Raw genomic sequence first — 14,918 nt, 5'->3', positions numbered from 1 at the left:
ACTGCGCCAACAGGTTCATAAGCTTCCTCACTTCCCAAGTTACTCGTACTGTACTCATGTCTCTACCACAAAGAGGGAAATACTATCTCATCATCGACTTGCTAAGCCAGAAACCAACACTCCCAATCCGATTATTACCATTACTTTCCTCCTCCACACAAGTCATAGTCGGCCATTCGCGAAAACTAAAACCTATTGAGTCAACGAGACATTGAAATTGTCCAAAAGCCCCTCCGAGGTAATAGAACCGGACAATAATGAGATAGGATAAAATAAATTTCTTGAAAGATTCTCGCGTCTGTATACATAAGGTTGGTAAAGTTTACCAACCTTATGTTGGTAAACTAAAGAAACAAATCTAACTAGGGTTTACCAGGTAAATCCTAGTTAGAAAACGGTCTCCATTTTTACCATGATAATAGCGCCAATATATCCCCCGCAAGTTCGAGCCACCTCCTCAGCAAGTTAAGATACCGACGACTGTGACGTATTTTGACGTATTTACGTTTTCATCTACGCTTCTCGTAGTAAGCCTCTAGCATTGAGGTTCCGTAGCCATCTTGGCTCAAGATCTTAGTGTCGTGTTATTGGTCACCGCATGTCGGCGAGGAGTTCCTCAACACCGGCGGAGAGTTATGCGACAACGACATTTACGGTTTCCCAATCTCAGCAAGACTACTATAACCTTAACGAGGCCAATCCTGACAGGATTATCCTGTCGAAACCTAAGAATTTGTTACTAACCAAATGGTACTAATTTCAATTCCATGGGTTTTTCTTCCTGGGAAAATACAGTATTTTAAATACTATTTTCCCAGGAAACCAAATATTTCAAAATAGGTCACTGTCCTCTTGCGTCCACCAAATTTGGACAAACACGGGCCTCGTCTGATCACAACAAGTCACCAAAATTATCAAATACTACGGCCTACTTGTCGATTCGGTTTTCCTTAGAAAGTTGGTCCAAAGTTTATCGCATTATGCAAGGTGTGCAACAAAGGGCGAACGATTAAGCGAATTACGGAACCGTGAAATAACTCCTCAGCGTACCGTACTTATTTTTTTCTCATCGCATATACAATGTTTTGGTATATTAGGTCGTCAATCAGGCGAGTGAAAAATCTACGGCTGAAAGTATGCAAACGGTTGTACATCAGCAATTCTTTGAACGTAGATTATCTCAATTTACCGCAAGAAATGGGTTTGAAGTCTGGAATTGCTTATTGTATTATAGCTAAAGAGTTTCGTAAATACGTTGAAAGCAGCATGCTGTTGAAACTCAATCGTGCTGACATTGTCGACGAGGATAGAAGAATCTTTTATCCTCTAAGAAGATATAAACAGCCGTTTATACGAGTGCTTGTGGACAAGGAATTTTGGACTAATGATTCCTTGTGCCTTCCTGCGGGTGGCAAGTTCAACCATGATACAACTCATATGTCTAAGTTTTGGAATTTCTTGTTGACAACTCCTGTTAACATCCCGCCAGTATTCCTTAACTATGATGATCATAACATTGTCTTTGCAACTCGAGACTTTTACAATGATACGAAGAGACCAAAAGATGATCTAAGTGGCATTCCTCAAGATAACGATGTGTATTAAGTAAACTTGTCGTTTGATAATAATGAGAAGCTTAATCGACTAGTATGGATAAACACTCATTTATTTTTCGGTCGTGCTGCTTTTTACGACACTAACGTTGCTTCTCCTCTCCATAAGTATTTATTTAAGCCTCATGATGCATTAGACCAGACTTCTTTTACATGTTACATTACATTGTTGCAAAGAACGTTCACTGCTATATCTCAACAATATCCTTCAACTGATCGTAATACCTTATTAGACTGGACTTTTACTGATTAGTGATTAATAATTACGTAGATTTGTCAAGGCTGGATGATAAACTATACGATTTTCTACGACGTAACGTTCCATGTGATAGATTCCTCATACGAGGTTTTTTGTATGCAGACGATCTTAATCACGGTGCTGCTGATTTTGGTCTGAACTTGAGTAGAGGATAAGGAAAAGCTGAAGCTCGTAAAAGTGTGCCTCATTCGTTGGGTGATTACTAGAGCGGTTCAATAAGTGATACTCTGCAAGTAACATTTTATATGTGTGAAGACGGGGCTGCTTTAAATATCCACAACGATACTTATACATGGCTAGCTGGGTACGTCTTTGTCTCCTGCTATGTGTCACATTTTATATACAATTTAACACGCTCCAAATTTAATTGCACGCGAAGTTTTAGGTGATTTTTTCGAAATTCAACCTATGTTATGTATATTGTATAGAGCACCTGATGTCTTATCTCTGTTTAGTAAACAGTGTTTACGCAAGCTACTGTTTTAATCGAAGGTACCACGAGGCTAAACGCTGGATACACTTGTCCGAGTATGCTTCCTTTTAACGACGCTGCTACTTCTATTGCAAATAAGTATGATGTTCACAGGAATATCTTGTTTACAGCACATCTATTTGCGATGTGGACTAATACTGATCTATGCATATTGAACTATACATGTACAAAGTGAAGAGTACGAACTGTAGACGTGCAATTTAATTAAAAGATATACAGGTAAGGTAAAATACGTCGAAGGTATGTCACGCCAATGTTAGACATATCTGTTGGAATTGATAATTAATCTTACCCCCAGAAATCCGTCATGGAGTTTACAACAGACCAGACAGTGTTAGATAACTGCAGAAGAATGTGCAAGCAAGATTCATCGTAGTTGAAAATACCTACAAGATGTGATCACTAAATCAGACATGTTGACTTACATTGGATCCAATACACAAACGCATCAGCGACTTCATCGTAACTTATGATTCATAAGTACATAATTTAAGCGATCTAGATAACGTCTCAATACCACCTTTAATAGCTTGGGTTACACTTTGATCAATAAGTGTACAGGAATCGAGAAAACAGCTCGGATACAAGAGAAACCCTCGCATATCGGCATCCAATTTCAGCCAGAAATATAAGTCTGAAATACAACAAAGTACATGAAAAGAGAATAACATGCTGTACCTTGCGAGCACAGACAGTTGTTCTTGACATCCCTAGTCATTAGGCAAGTGGGTTAGCCTTGGCAGCCTCGTACTCCTGCACTAGCATGGTGTAATCATCAGCAGCAGTCTGGCTAGCGAACGCGGCATAAACGGTCCTGGCAAGACGAGTCAAAGCCTCCCTGATGTTAGAATTGGCATGCGGTCCTGACATGCGGTACTCACCAAGTAGTAAAAAATTGCAGAAAAAATAATCTGGAAGAAAATGTGATAAACATGAAAGTCTAAAATGCATTTTTACTCCAAGATTGCGTTTCGTAAGTCTTCTCTTAGTTGGTGACTTCCTTTTTTTCTTGATTTCCCAGAGACTGATGTGATCTGCTACTGCCTTCTCCCAGATACGTATATTCAGCTGCACGTAGACCTTCTGCTTCGTACTGAGTACGATTAGCTACTGTAGTAGGGAACGTTACGTTGTAGCCCAATAAATCGAAAGTACGATAACGAAATAGACTATTGACTTTTTCGTCACCCACAAGGTAAGTTGAGGGTAGGAATACAGATGGAGTCAAAGTGTCACAGTCAAGACAATGTAAACAAAACGAGCACGTTTGATACACACGTTCCAGGTATTTCTCCGCAGCTATCTGAACAACCCAAATAACTTCCTGCGTCCACCGATGAGGACTTTGATCAAAAAACGTACGATCTATTCTCTAATAAGTGTATCCATAGTCGCATGACGTAGTAAATATTTGTCTTAATGGTCCGAAAATATATATCAAAAGAAGTGCCAAACCTACACCGAAATAGATTCACCATGTAAATGGTTCATTTCAAAAATATGAAGATAACCTTTCTTCATGTATTTTCCATGGGGAAATCGTTCAGGATATTCCTCTTTCGTAGGGTTTTTGCACTTCTTGCGCTATACGAGAGCTAGGAAAAATTCAACGTCAACATTACTTGAGAGACGGGCTATATCATATCACCTTGAGATAATTTCAGCTTACTGCGTTCGAAACTCGTGCTTTTCTGTTTGACCCCACCTAGTAAAAGGAGAATATGTACGTAGCAAATAAACGAACGACAAAGATTAATCGTACTTGGTAAATTTGGAGGAGGTAACTGAGTCATATCTATGTCGTCTATATTATCGCAAATTTCCCCAACACCGTAGATGTGATGAAGAGAATTATGCATCTCTTTCGTTTGTGGACCACTCAATATCTTTGTATTTCGTAAATTATCTGACACCATGAATAGTCACGATGTAGTAAGCACAAATACCATTAACAACTTGTGTTAACAAAGTATCTGCATCGAAATAAGTAGAAAACGAACGACGTGTCACTGGTCCGTGGAGAATAAGTGTTTTCCCTGTCGTTGATTGAGTTTACTTCCGTTGTCTCATACTCTTCGTTGTTATCCTGCAAGATATGCAAAGGTGTTGAAGGTGCAGACTCGCGAGTGTTTGAATCTAAACATGTATATGATTACAAGGAAACAAATGAGGCGATCTTACAATAAGATAAACAAATGTTTAGAAAGCGTAGAAATCATGTTACATTGCATTATATATTGTGGCTTTAGCCAACGACAAATTCAAAACAGACGCACAAAGTGACTACAAGTGGAAAAATATGTGGAAGGAGTAGTATGTGTAGGAGTGTCGACAGCACTACAGCCGTAGTTAATAACTTATGTTGGGAATGCTGAAAAGCAATAACTGAGTTGTACTGCAAGTTTTTCAGTGTATACACATATTCTTAGCATATTCTTGAAACACCCTAGGATTTTGGTCATAGGGCACCATTGAAGCACCCAAATTGCCCCGCCGTCAACCACCATGACCACCCACGTCCTGTCATTAGTAATGACTCATTACTTTGGGTTATGTCGAAGAACAAAAACCTGACTTCAGCAGATAGGGCGCGTATCCGCGCGATGCATGCGGAGAGAGGCACAGACGGTCGTCGACGCTACACCCAAGAGGAGATTGCTCGAGCTCAGCAGGTCAACCAAGCTACGGTGAGTCGAGTAGTGAAGGCTCAGGATCAATGTGGGCCTGTATTTAAGCGGGGACCGAAGTTTCTGATGAACGAACGAAAAATATGGTTCTGGGAGCGTCACGAACCTCATGCTGCTGTTCCACAAACTGTGGTTGCTGCAAAATTAACATTTTAGATCAATTTCCTTCGCCCGCTTAATTCCTCTTCACTCGACGACTCACAAGCGTACCCGCCGTTCTGGGTGACGCGGAAATCATCTTCAGCCAGAGCAGCACTTCTCTGCACAGCATTGTCGAACGTGCATCGGGTTTTCCTAGGCGCTTCGGTTCTCTGTAAACAACATGCCGATGTTGCGTTTGCAAGCTGGTGACCTGCCGTCGAATTCTAATCAATTCTGATTTCCTATATCATCAACAGACCGATACGGGCGTAGCCAACTAACTGTGTCTCCTTGCCGAGTGTCTCCGCGTTCAATCTGAATCGCCTTCCCATTCTAGCGAAAAAGGCAAAGTCATTTCGCGTTATACACGCGCAAAACACCACATGTGTTATAGTATAACAGAAGCATTTCACACGTGTTTTTCGCTGTTGAAACGCGTATTACGCGATGTGAAATGTGTTCTTCACTAGCATTTTCATATCACGGATGAAGCTCCAGTATATGATAATGAATGCTTCAGAAATGTTGTCAATCGATCGTTACTACGATAACTACATACCTCTTGAACTTTAAGACTCGCTGATAAACTCTTCCATTCTCCCAACTTCAAGACAGTGACCTACAGACCGGTTTGGTTTGCGCTGTATAACGCCTGAATGTGACATTCTGTCCTAGACATTCAGTTGAGTATACTGACGATTAAAAGAAAAAAATTTCTGCAAACTAACCTATCCAACGCTCTGAATTTCCAATCATCCAGAATAAAATTCTCCTTTCCATGAATATCACTTCCGCATGAAGCCCATTACTCCGCCCAACCAACACAACTCCATCTTCATAAACAATCAGAGACTCACAGCTTTGTAACAACTCGCAGAAAGTAGCCATCGCGTCCTAAATTATTTCCTATCGATCACCAAAACGACAGAATCACTGCCACGTACTTCGAGAGGATCCATAATTACCTACATATGGGAAGCTCACAAAAAAATCTGTATAAAAATTCATATATATTCACCATCGACATATAAACAAAATCTAAAATTCTACCATACTACAATCTACGACGAAGGAGGAAATCGATAAACGAGAGTTCGACTTCACCCATTTTACGCGACGTGAACCAGGAAATCATCCAGAAACCTATAATGTTCTCGGGTGAAACTCATTTTCAATTTTCCGCGTATGGCTAGGATCCTATTCTTCAATCAGTTTCCCATGTAAATGTCATCACGTCAGAAATATTCTTCCCCATTGTTATCAAACCCTGGGGAACGTTATCTCCGAAAGCTAAATGGGTTCCTGACGTGAACTCTAAAATATATTTTTTCATATCGCCGGTGAAACTCCAGTAATACACCATCCAATGCTACATCCCTCAAAACATCTTTTGATTTCTACAATACAAAAATCAGTCTAAATTTACATATTTACACCATCGAAATATGAAATCAAAAATTCTATCACACTACGATCAACGACGAAAAAAATCGATAAACAAGACTTCAAACTCGCTGGGCCCGAAAACGACTTCACCCAACTTACACGACGTGAACTGTGAAATATGTTTTTCATATCGCCAGTGAAACTCCAATGATACACACAATGCTACACTTTTTGATTTTTACAATACAAAAACCGTAAAAATGCAAAACTTTGGCATCCAATTTGAGAAATCGTTAATAATCGTTGTAACTGTTACCATTACAAATCCTTCCCCGAATTTTTCTCCCCTTTATCCATTAACGTTTCAAATGAGAATAGTTTTACTATTTTCGTAAATTTCATACAATAGTTATCTAGAATATTGAGACATAAAAATTATCAAGTTATTCTCGATAAAATGTCCACATACCACAACATCATCACCAACTCCCTATTATGACCACCTCCACGACTCTCTCGACTATCATCATTCTTCCATCCTCCTCCTCCACTTCTTCCTTCCCATTTTCCACGACCGCCACCATCACGATCGTTCTTCCAATCTCCACGACCGCCATCTGAAACCAAAACCCCATAAAAACTGATCTTTCCTCAATTCCTCGAAATCTACGTTAACTTCCTTCAGCTGAGCTCGAGAGTTACACAAGTGTATAGAAACCAACAAGAATTTTTTTCAGAATTTTCATATTATCACCAACACATATTTTCCCATAAATATTAAAATGTACTCCAGCCCCAGAATAACAAAAAATTACCATTCTCCCCCCCGGAAAAACTACACCGTTTTAACAATTTTCCACCGCCACAATGCACATATTTTCCCCCCTGTTATTACTCTTATTGTCATTCCAATTTCCACCGCTCCTCGAATTCCACTTTTCTCCGCTCGCGCCTCTACCACATTCATCATCATTCTTCCAACTATTCCCAACCGAACCACCATAGCCCTACAAAAAATTTTCCCAAAAATTTTCAAAATTTAAGATTTTTTGCTCACGCTTTTCCTAGCGTTCCTCGGCCAATACGCAGGGTCTTCCGCAACCTTCAACATCATCGGTGGAATATCAACATTTGATTCTCTCAGTAGTGGAATCATTTCTCTAAGCGAAAAAAACACATAAAAAATGCTCCTCCTACGATTCGAAGAGATTACTAGTAATATCAATAAATATACGATTTTGAAGGCGTTCAAATCTTATATAAAATTATCGTGTTTTAGTATATACACTGTTATTATTATTAGCATAGATTTTCTAAATTCGGTAGTAAATGCAGTTTCACCCTTTTTCACCACCCGTAATCGGAAAGCATTGCATATAATATCAACGGAGTTTCACCCTCTTTACGTGAAGTGATGTGATTAACGCGATAGTCACGATATGAAAATGAATTAAAAACAATTCGCAAATTGCCCCACATCACATAAAACACGCCAAAATATTCACTGCTCACATAAGTTTTCCGCCAAGTAAAATACGAGTTTGATTCCCATACCACAAACAACAATATTTATATTTTTACTCATAAGCTCATATAGGGAACAAGTTTATTATCCCACCAACGATCAACTCACCGAGCCACCCAAAAATCGTTCTCTGAGAAATAACTATAAGCATTTCCCTGATGCCCAGCCCTTCCTGTCCTTCCAATTCTGTGGATGTAATCTTCGCACGACTCCGGAAAATCAAAATTAATTACATAACGAACCTGGCGGAATAAATTATCAAAAAATCACCCAAATTTCCCCAACTTATTCATCCAGTACTATACGTCCTCAAAAATAGAGCGAAAAATCTAATTTCACCCCTCCCATTATTACACTAACAAAGTCCATTCCACGTGCCATAATATCAGTGGCAACGAGAATCACCGCTTCCGCGCGACTAGCTCTCGAATGATCCTCGGTATTCAATCGACCCTTAAATTGATCGAAAATCTGATAAGAAATAAAAAAATCATAAAAAGAATCTGATTTTCCAAATCACAATAAATCGGTCACAATGCGAGATGCTCAAAAACAGAATTTTCAAAGAAAATTCACGAAATAGAGTATCTTATAAACACGCAAATTTAGATAGAAACATATCAACTCCCCACGAAAATCGTAAGGAATTTTTCCCTTTTTTTCCTTTTTTCCCTCTTTTTCCTTTTTTTCTTTTTTTCTTTTTTCCTTTTTTGAGTCGACTCAAAAGAGCTCAGAGTGAATCTCCTCTTCTCAAAAGGATATACGAAATGATCAAAATTCATTCCAATCCAATCTCTTCGAAAATTTATTTCCGCGAAAATTCCGAAAATTTATCCTAAATTTTTCCTCCTCCTCCTCTGCTACTACCCATTCCCTCTCCGCTTGTTCCTTCCCAGAATGTATCCCCACCGCTGGCCACCCGATTTGTCTCAAACATCCCACCAAATTATCAACCGACTTTTTCCCAGATGTAAATATCAACACCTGCACGATGCACCAAAAACTCCCCTAGAAAATCACTCCGAGAAAATCAGTGACTCAATTAGGAGAGTTTCATCCATGATTACTATTCATTGGAGTTTCACCCTAGTGATGTGAAAAACACTAGTGAAAAACACATTTCACATTTCACTTCGCGGAAAACGGGTGAAACTCCATTATTATTCACTGATTGATGATTAATCCAGGTAAAACAGGTGAGACTCCAATCTTACTACGATTAAATTACTTGAAATCACTAAAATCGTTATTCAATCTCTGAGAGTCAATGCTTCCACCTACATTCGACCATCATACTCTCCAGAAATTTCTTATATTCCATTTCAGCGAAAATTTCAATTCCAAATTTGAAAATTTTAAAATTTTCAAAAAATTAAATGAAAAAAATTCGTCCATACCACATTTCCTCCAAATCTCACCTTAGTATCCCTTTTCTTATTATCATGGTCCTTAAAACACATTGGCAACAGCTCGTTCAGGAGATGGTAGAACTTGTCACTTCGAGGAACGCATATAATTTCCTACACACAGCGGCATCGAACTCATCACCTTCCCAGTGTGGCAATATATATCAAGAGCTTACAAGTTTCCTCACTAATTATGAATCCGAGTAAAAAGTAGAAGAGTAATTGAGTATATACCAAAATTTCCATTTCGCATATTATACCACACCCCTCGCCAACTCACCTGTTTAACACTGCGAGCAGTTCTCAACTTCTCGCGATTATAAGGATCCGAATCGTCAATATTATCCGAAATATCACCAACATTGATATGAACTGGATCCTCTCTGCACAGCTTCAACGACACATCTCTCACCTACACAAATATTCAATTTTCTTCCGTGATATGAAAAAAAACACATTTCACTCCAAGGAAAACAATTTCATTATCGGTCGCGGAAACATCTACGTTTTATAATATACATAAATAATTACACAGCCACTTCATCCTAAACATCCATACCACCCCTTCGCCAACTCACCTCCTCAGGCCACGTCGCGCTCAACATAATGCATTGTCGATCCGGACGAATCTGCTGGGATATCTGAATAATACCAAAGTCAAAACTCGACTTCTCGAAAATTCTCGAAAAATTCACAAAACTTGCATATATTGAGGTTTCACCCTAGTGATATGAAAAACATATTTCACGACTACTACATACCGTTTCCACCGAGTTTTACGCCCCTTCACGTAAAACGAGTGAAACTCGATTGTACACAATTCCTCCTCTCCCGTTATTACCGTTTTAACTTGTTTCCAAAATCCCAATAAAATCATTCGATCAGCTTCGTCCACCACAAAGAAAGTAACTCTCCTTAAACAGACGCCGCCGTCGGACATCATGTCAAGTAACCTCCCAGGAGTAGCTACGATCATATCAGGCCTGAAAATTACAAGAAGTATTTCATAAAATTTACAATTTTCCGGAAAATTCAGCAAAAATCCACAATTTCACGTAAAAATAATCTGTAAAAATTTCGTAAAACTTCGTAAATATCGTAAAAATCGTAAAAATCGTAAAAATTTACCAGAAACTGACTCATATCATGAATCCGCACTTTCCCGTGAGAGTTCAACAAAAGTAGAATTCTCCGAGAAAATTTACCAGAAATTCACATTTTTCCGTTGAAATTCAGCAAAAAATCGACGATTTTCCATTAAAAAATTATCAGAAATCCACATTTCTCCATGAAAATTTACCACAATTCCACATTTATCCGTTGAAATTTAGCAAAAAACCCCACAATTTTCCGTTAAAATTTAACAATATTCAACAATTTCCACTAAAACTCACAAAAAAACTTCACCACTCTTCCCAAAATTCCAAAATATTACCAACACTGACGAAGATAAAGATGACAAGTATTATTCTCTATCACGGAAATTTCAAATTTAAATTTCTTTTCATCTCAGTTCTCACGCCTCCCCCCCCACCCCCCCCCTCCCTTTATTACACATCACGATTCATCTGCTCTACTTGTTCCCTTTTCTTTACTCCTCCAAAAAGATACGTAACTCTCAATGCCTCAGCTCCATCATCTCGGACTGCTGCTCCGAAATACAACGCCTAAACGAGAATTGGGAAGCTACTACTACTACTACTACTACTACTACTACTACTACTACTACTACTACTACTACTACTACTACCTCTTCCGCGATTTGACTCGCCAACTCTCTTGTAGGCGCCAACACCAACACTATCGGCTCGCCAGGGATCGTCACGGGTGGTTGATTATTCAAATGGACGATTGCAGGAAGGAGATAAGCCAACGTTTTTCCACTGGGAAAAACAACAACAACAACATCGGGACTCCACTGCAGCTGTCCCAATGGGAAGAACTATTCAAATTAAAGAATCGTAAAATCAGGAGAAAAAAAATTACCAATAATATGATAATACTTAACAAATTTCAAAATGAAAAAAAATAAAAAAACGGAAAATACGACCCGAAAAAATACGAAATCACCAAATTTTTTTCTCTAAAATTTTCTCTCGAACATCAATTCCGCACAACTTTTTCACCACAAAAATTACAAACTACAAAAAATTACAACTCCCCCTACGGAAAATTACAAAAAAAACACAAAAAAAACGAATTTGTGCATAAAACACCGATAGATCCCCGGAATTTTTCTTCAAAAATTTCCTCAAATTACGAAAAAAAATTTCCACCACAATTACAATTACCACTCCTCCTCCTCCTCCTCTTATCTCACCTGCCTGTTTCTGCTATCGCAACTATATCTCTACCCTGTAAAGCTACTGGCCACACTTGTGCTTGAATCGGAGTAGGAGAGCCGTTGGGATACGAAATATGCAACTTCTTGGTCAAATATCTACGAAAATATAAATTTTCAAACTCCACATTTTTTATAAAAGTAAACGTTACGAGATCATACAATGGAGTTTCACGGGCGGCCGTGATATGAAAAACATATTTCACGACTACTGCATATCGCGTTTTTCACATGAAATATTACGCCACTTCACGTAAAACGAGTTGTGAAGCTCCAGTATTAAAAAATCTTGTTATCTAGCATCATACTAGAAGCAGTGTTGAAGAAATATTTGTTCGCTTTCCTCAGCTGAGCTCTAAATTTCCGGAGTTTATATACGAATTCAGTAAGAAGTGTACAAAAACCAATGAGTATCTTCCAATGATCATGACCATATTTTGATAAACTGTTATCCATATATTCCAGCCTAATTTCCTCACCTGAGCTCAGAAATTTCCAAAGCCACATCACAGAAACGACTCAGCGTAGAAGCATAAAAAACAACAAAAACTCCAAATTTTCCGTCATATCTTCACCAACACACATATTTTCCGAAAAATCGTTGAAAAAATTTCCTCCCCCCCAAAAAATTCTTACGAAGGGAAACTAGCCTCATCAAAAGTCGTCACTGGTTTCGCCACGTCGTCACCAGCAACAATATGAATTTTATTTTTCTTGCGAAATACGTCAACTTCAAGCTCACTGCGATTAGTTACCTGAAAAATGCAAAATCTTAATTTTTTTCAATCACATTTCTTACCACTGGGTGCTCCCTGTAAAATTCCTTATTAATTTGCGGAAATTTTGGCAAAATTCGTTGCCAATCGATTTCTGGTAGAACTGGGCAGTATCCCTGAAAAAAAACATAAAAAATCTGAGGAAATTTTCGGGAAAAAATCCCCTTGTTTTTCATACACCTCTACCCAAATTCGTGCAGAATCCCCCGTAATTAGCGAGAAAACTCCTAAGCTCAGCAGAGGAAAGCGAACATATAACAATAAGATTCCAGCAATAACAATGTTTATATAAAACACATAATAGTAAAAAAAGATACTTCACCATAGGAACTTGAAAATTTGTTATCCCAAAAAAATATAATTTTACTCTAAAAATTTTGAAATTCTGCTGATATGATGGCAGTTTTGGCAACAAAAAAATCAAGATGAGAAATATCGTCAAAAAAATCAACAACAAAAAATAAATAAAAACCAATTTTCCCGAAGGAATGCCCATAGAACAAATGAAAAAATACGATGGCAATTTGACTGTAACAAAAATAAAAAAAATAAAAAAAATTAACTCCACGTTGGAAAAAAACAAATAGTAATAATAATTTGGTAATTTACTAATAAAATACTATAATAATAGAATTTATTTTTCCATATTATCGAATTATAAGAAAATAAAACTTCTTACCTCTCCTTCTCCCCATCTTTCTATCAAAGTCTGCAGACCAGATTGTTCTTGTTTATTCGCGGTGGGATCATCACTAAAAGAAAAATCGTAAAATTTATAATATTGGAGTTTCACGGGCGGCTGTGATATGAAAAATATCACCGCGAATATCGCGTTTTTCACCGAGTTTAAAAACGCGTAAAACTCTATTATTATTTATTTTACCTTTTTCCTTCTTTCCTGACTTCCCCATCGGCATTAACCCAACTGTTCTTCTCGTAATCCCAAGTCCACTTTGATTTATTATCATCATCTTTACCATCTTTTCCCCATTTCTCCCCATCTTTTCCCCAATCTTTACCATCTTTTTCCCATTTCTCCCCTTCTTTTCCCCAATCTTTACCATCTTTTTCCCATTTTTCCCCATCTTTTTCCCAATTTTTACCATCTTTTCCCCAATCTTTACCATCTTTTTCCCATTTTTCCCCATCTTTTTCCCAATCTTTACCATCTTTCTCCCAATCTTTACCATCTTTTTCCCATTTTTCCCCATCTTTTTCCCAATCTTTACCATCTTTTTCCCACTTCTCTTTAGCATCCTTCTCCCATTTCTCTCCACCATTCCCACAATCTTCCGCGTGCGCAGAAATATCTTCTTCGCCGTTCCTCAGAGAATCTTCCACCACAACCACCACAGCAGCCGCATCATCGTGTTCGTCCTTATTAAGCGTCGAGTCGTTGAGCATGTTTAATTCAGGAGTGTTAGCGCGAGTAGGAGGGGTAGTATCCATACACGAGGAGGAGGAAGAATAACAACCACCAACAAACTAATAGAAAAACCGTAAAATCGCCCAACAACAACAACAATGACAACAACAACAGCAACAACAACAACAACAACAACAACAACAACAACATCATCATCATCATCATCATCATCATCATCATCATCATCATCATCATCATCAACATCAACAACAACAACAACAACAACAACACCAACAACAACAACAACAACAACAACAACAACAACAACAACAACAGAAACAACATAAACAACATATACAAAAACAGCAAGTAATTATTCACCCACTTTACACAAACCAGAATAATACCAGATTGTTACTATCCATAACTAGCCTTATCTCATTATTCAAAACCAACAGTTCCAGTGTTAAAGGAATATATGTTCGCTTTCCTCATTCGTATACAAGTATACATAAACCAACAATAACTTCTCAAATTTTCATATTGTCACCAACACATGTAGTTGGCCAACGAAACTACACCAAAGTGGCAGTAGCTTACAACGGAACTCATAAACTACCAAAAACTCGATTGAGGATGCATGATGACAAACTCGCCAACACAACATCTAGAATCTCGCATACTTACAATTCCCTAACGCCTCACTTGCTCCACCAATCCCCTCCAACATACATCCCTATCACTCTCCCCTCCAACACAGGACACCACAACCTTACCAGTAATTTTGGTGTAATAGTTAGTGCGACATATCCACAACCCAAAGACCCCGAGATCGACTCCCCCATATGGCCATATAACACTTTTACATCAACTAAATATCCTTCCGTGTGCAACAACAACAACAACAACTCACCACAGCTTCACC

The 14,918-nt window shown here is 38.3% G+C and overlaps 2 protein-coding genes across 2 annotated transcripts; both read right to left on the bottom strand.

The window, feature by feature from the left end:
• Nucleotides 1-3,082: 3,082 nt before the first annotated feature.
• On the bottom strand, nucleotides 3,083-3,235 carry Pmar_PMAR022303 (hypothetical protein; the record flags this gene model as incomplete). The annotated part of the gene is made up of 1 exon (XM_002785516.1): nucleotides 3,083-3,235. One exon carries the CDS (start codon nucleotides 3,233-3,235, stop codon nucleotides 3,083-3,085), a length of 153 nt encoding a protein of 50 aa, XP_002785562.1.
• A 2,829-nt stretch (nucleotides 3,236-6,064) lies between these two features.
• Nucleotides 6,065-14,076, bottom strand: Pmar_PMAR022302 (RNA helicase, putative; the record flags this gene model as incomplete). Its single annotated transcript, XM_002785515.1, has 17 exons — nucleotides 6,065-6,158; nucleotides 7,083-7,196; nucleotides 7,475-7,586; nucleotides 7,637-7,739; nucleotides 8,213-8,346; nucleotides 8,459-8,575; nucleotides 8,972-9,088; nucleotides 9,791-9,922; nucleotides 10,089-10,151; nucleotides 10,352-10,493; nucleotides 11,065-11,135; nucleotides 11,237-11,393; nucleotides 11,831-11,950; nucleotides 12,488-12,606; nucleotides 12,651-12,743; nucleotides 13,307-13,379; nucleotides 13,511-14,076. The coding sequence occupies 17 exons, from the start codon at nucleotides 14,074-14,076 to the stop codon at nucleotides 6,124-6,126; spliced, it is 2,268 nt and encodes a 755-aa protein (XP_002785561.1). The 3' UTR covers nucleotides 6,065-6,123.
• Between the last annotated feature and the right edge of the window lie 842 nt (nucleotides 14,077-14,918).

Source organism: Perkinsus marinus (assembly GCF_000006405.1).
Source record: "Perkinsus marinus ATCC 50983 genomic scaffold scf_1104296932410, whole genome shotgun sequence".
Lineage (NCBI taxonomy): Eukaryota > Perkinsozoa > Perkinsida > Perkinsidae > Perkinsus > Perkinsus marinus.
Note: the sequence above shows the minus strand (reverse complement) of the source record. Positions and strands in the feature narration are given on the sequence as shown.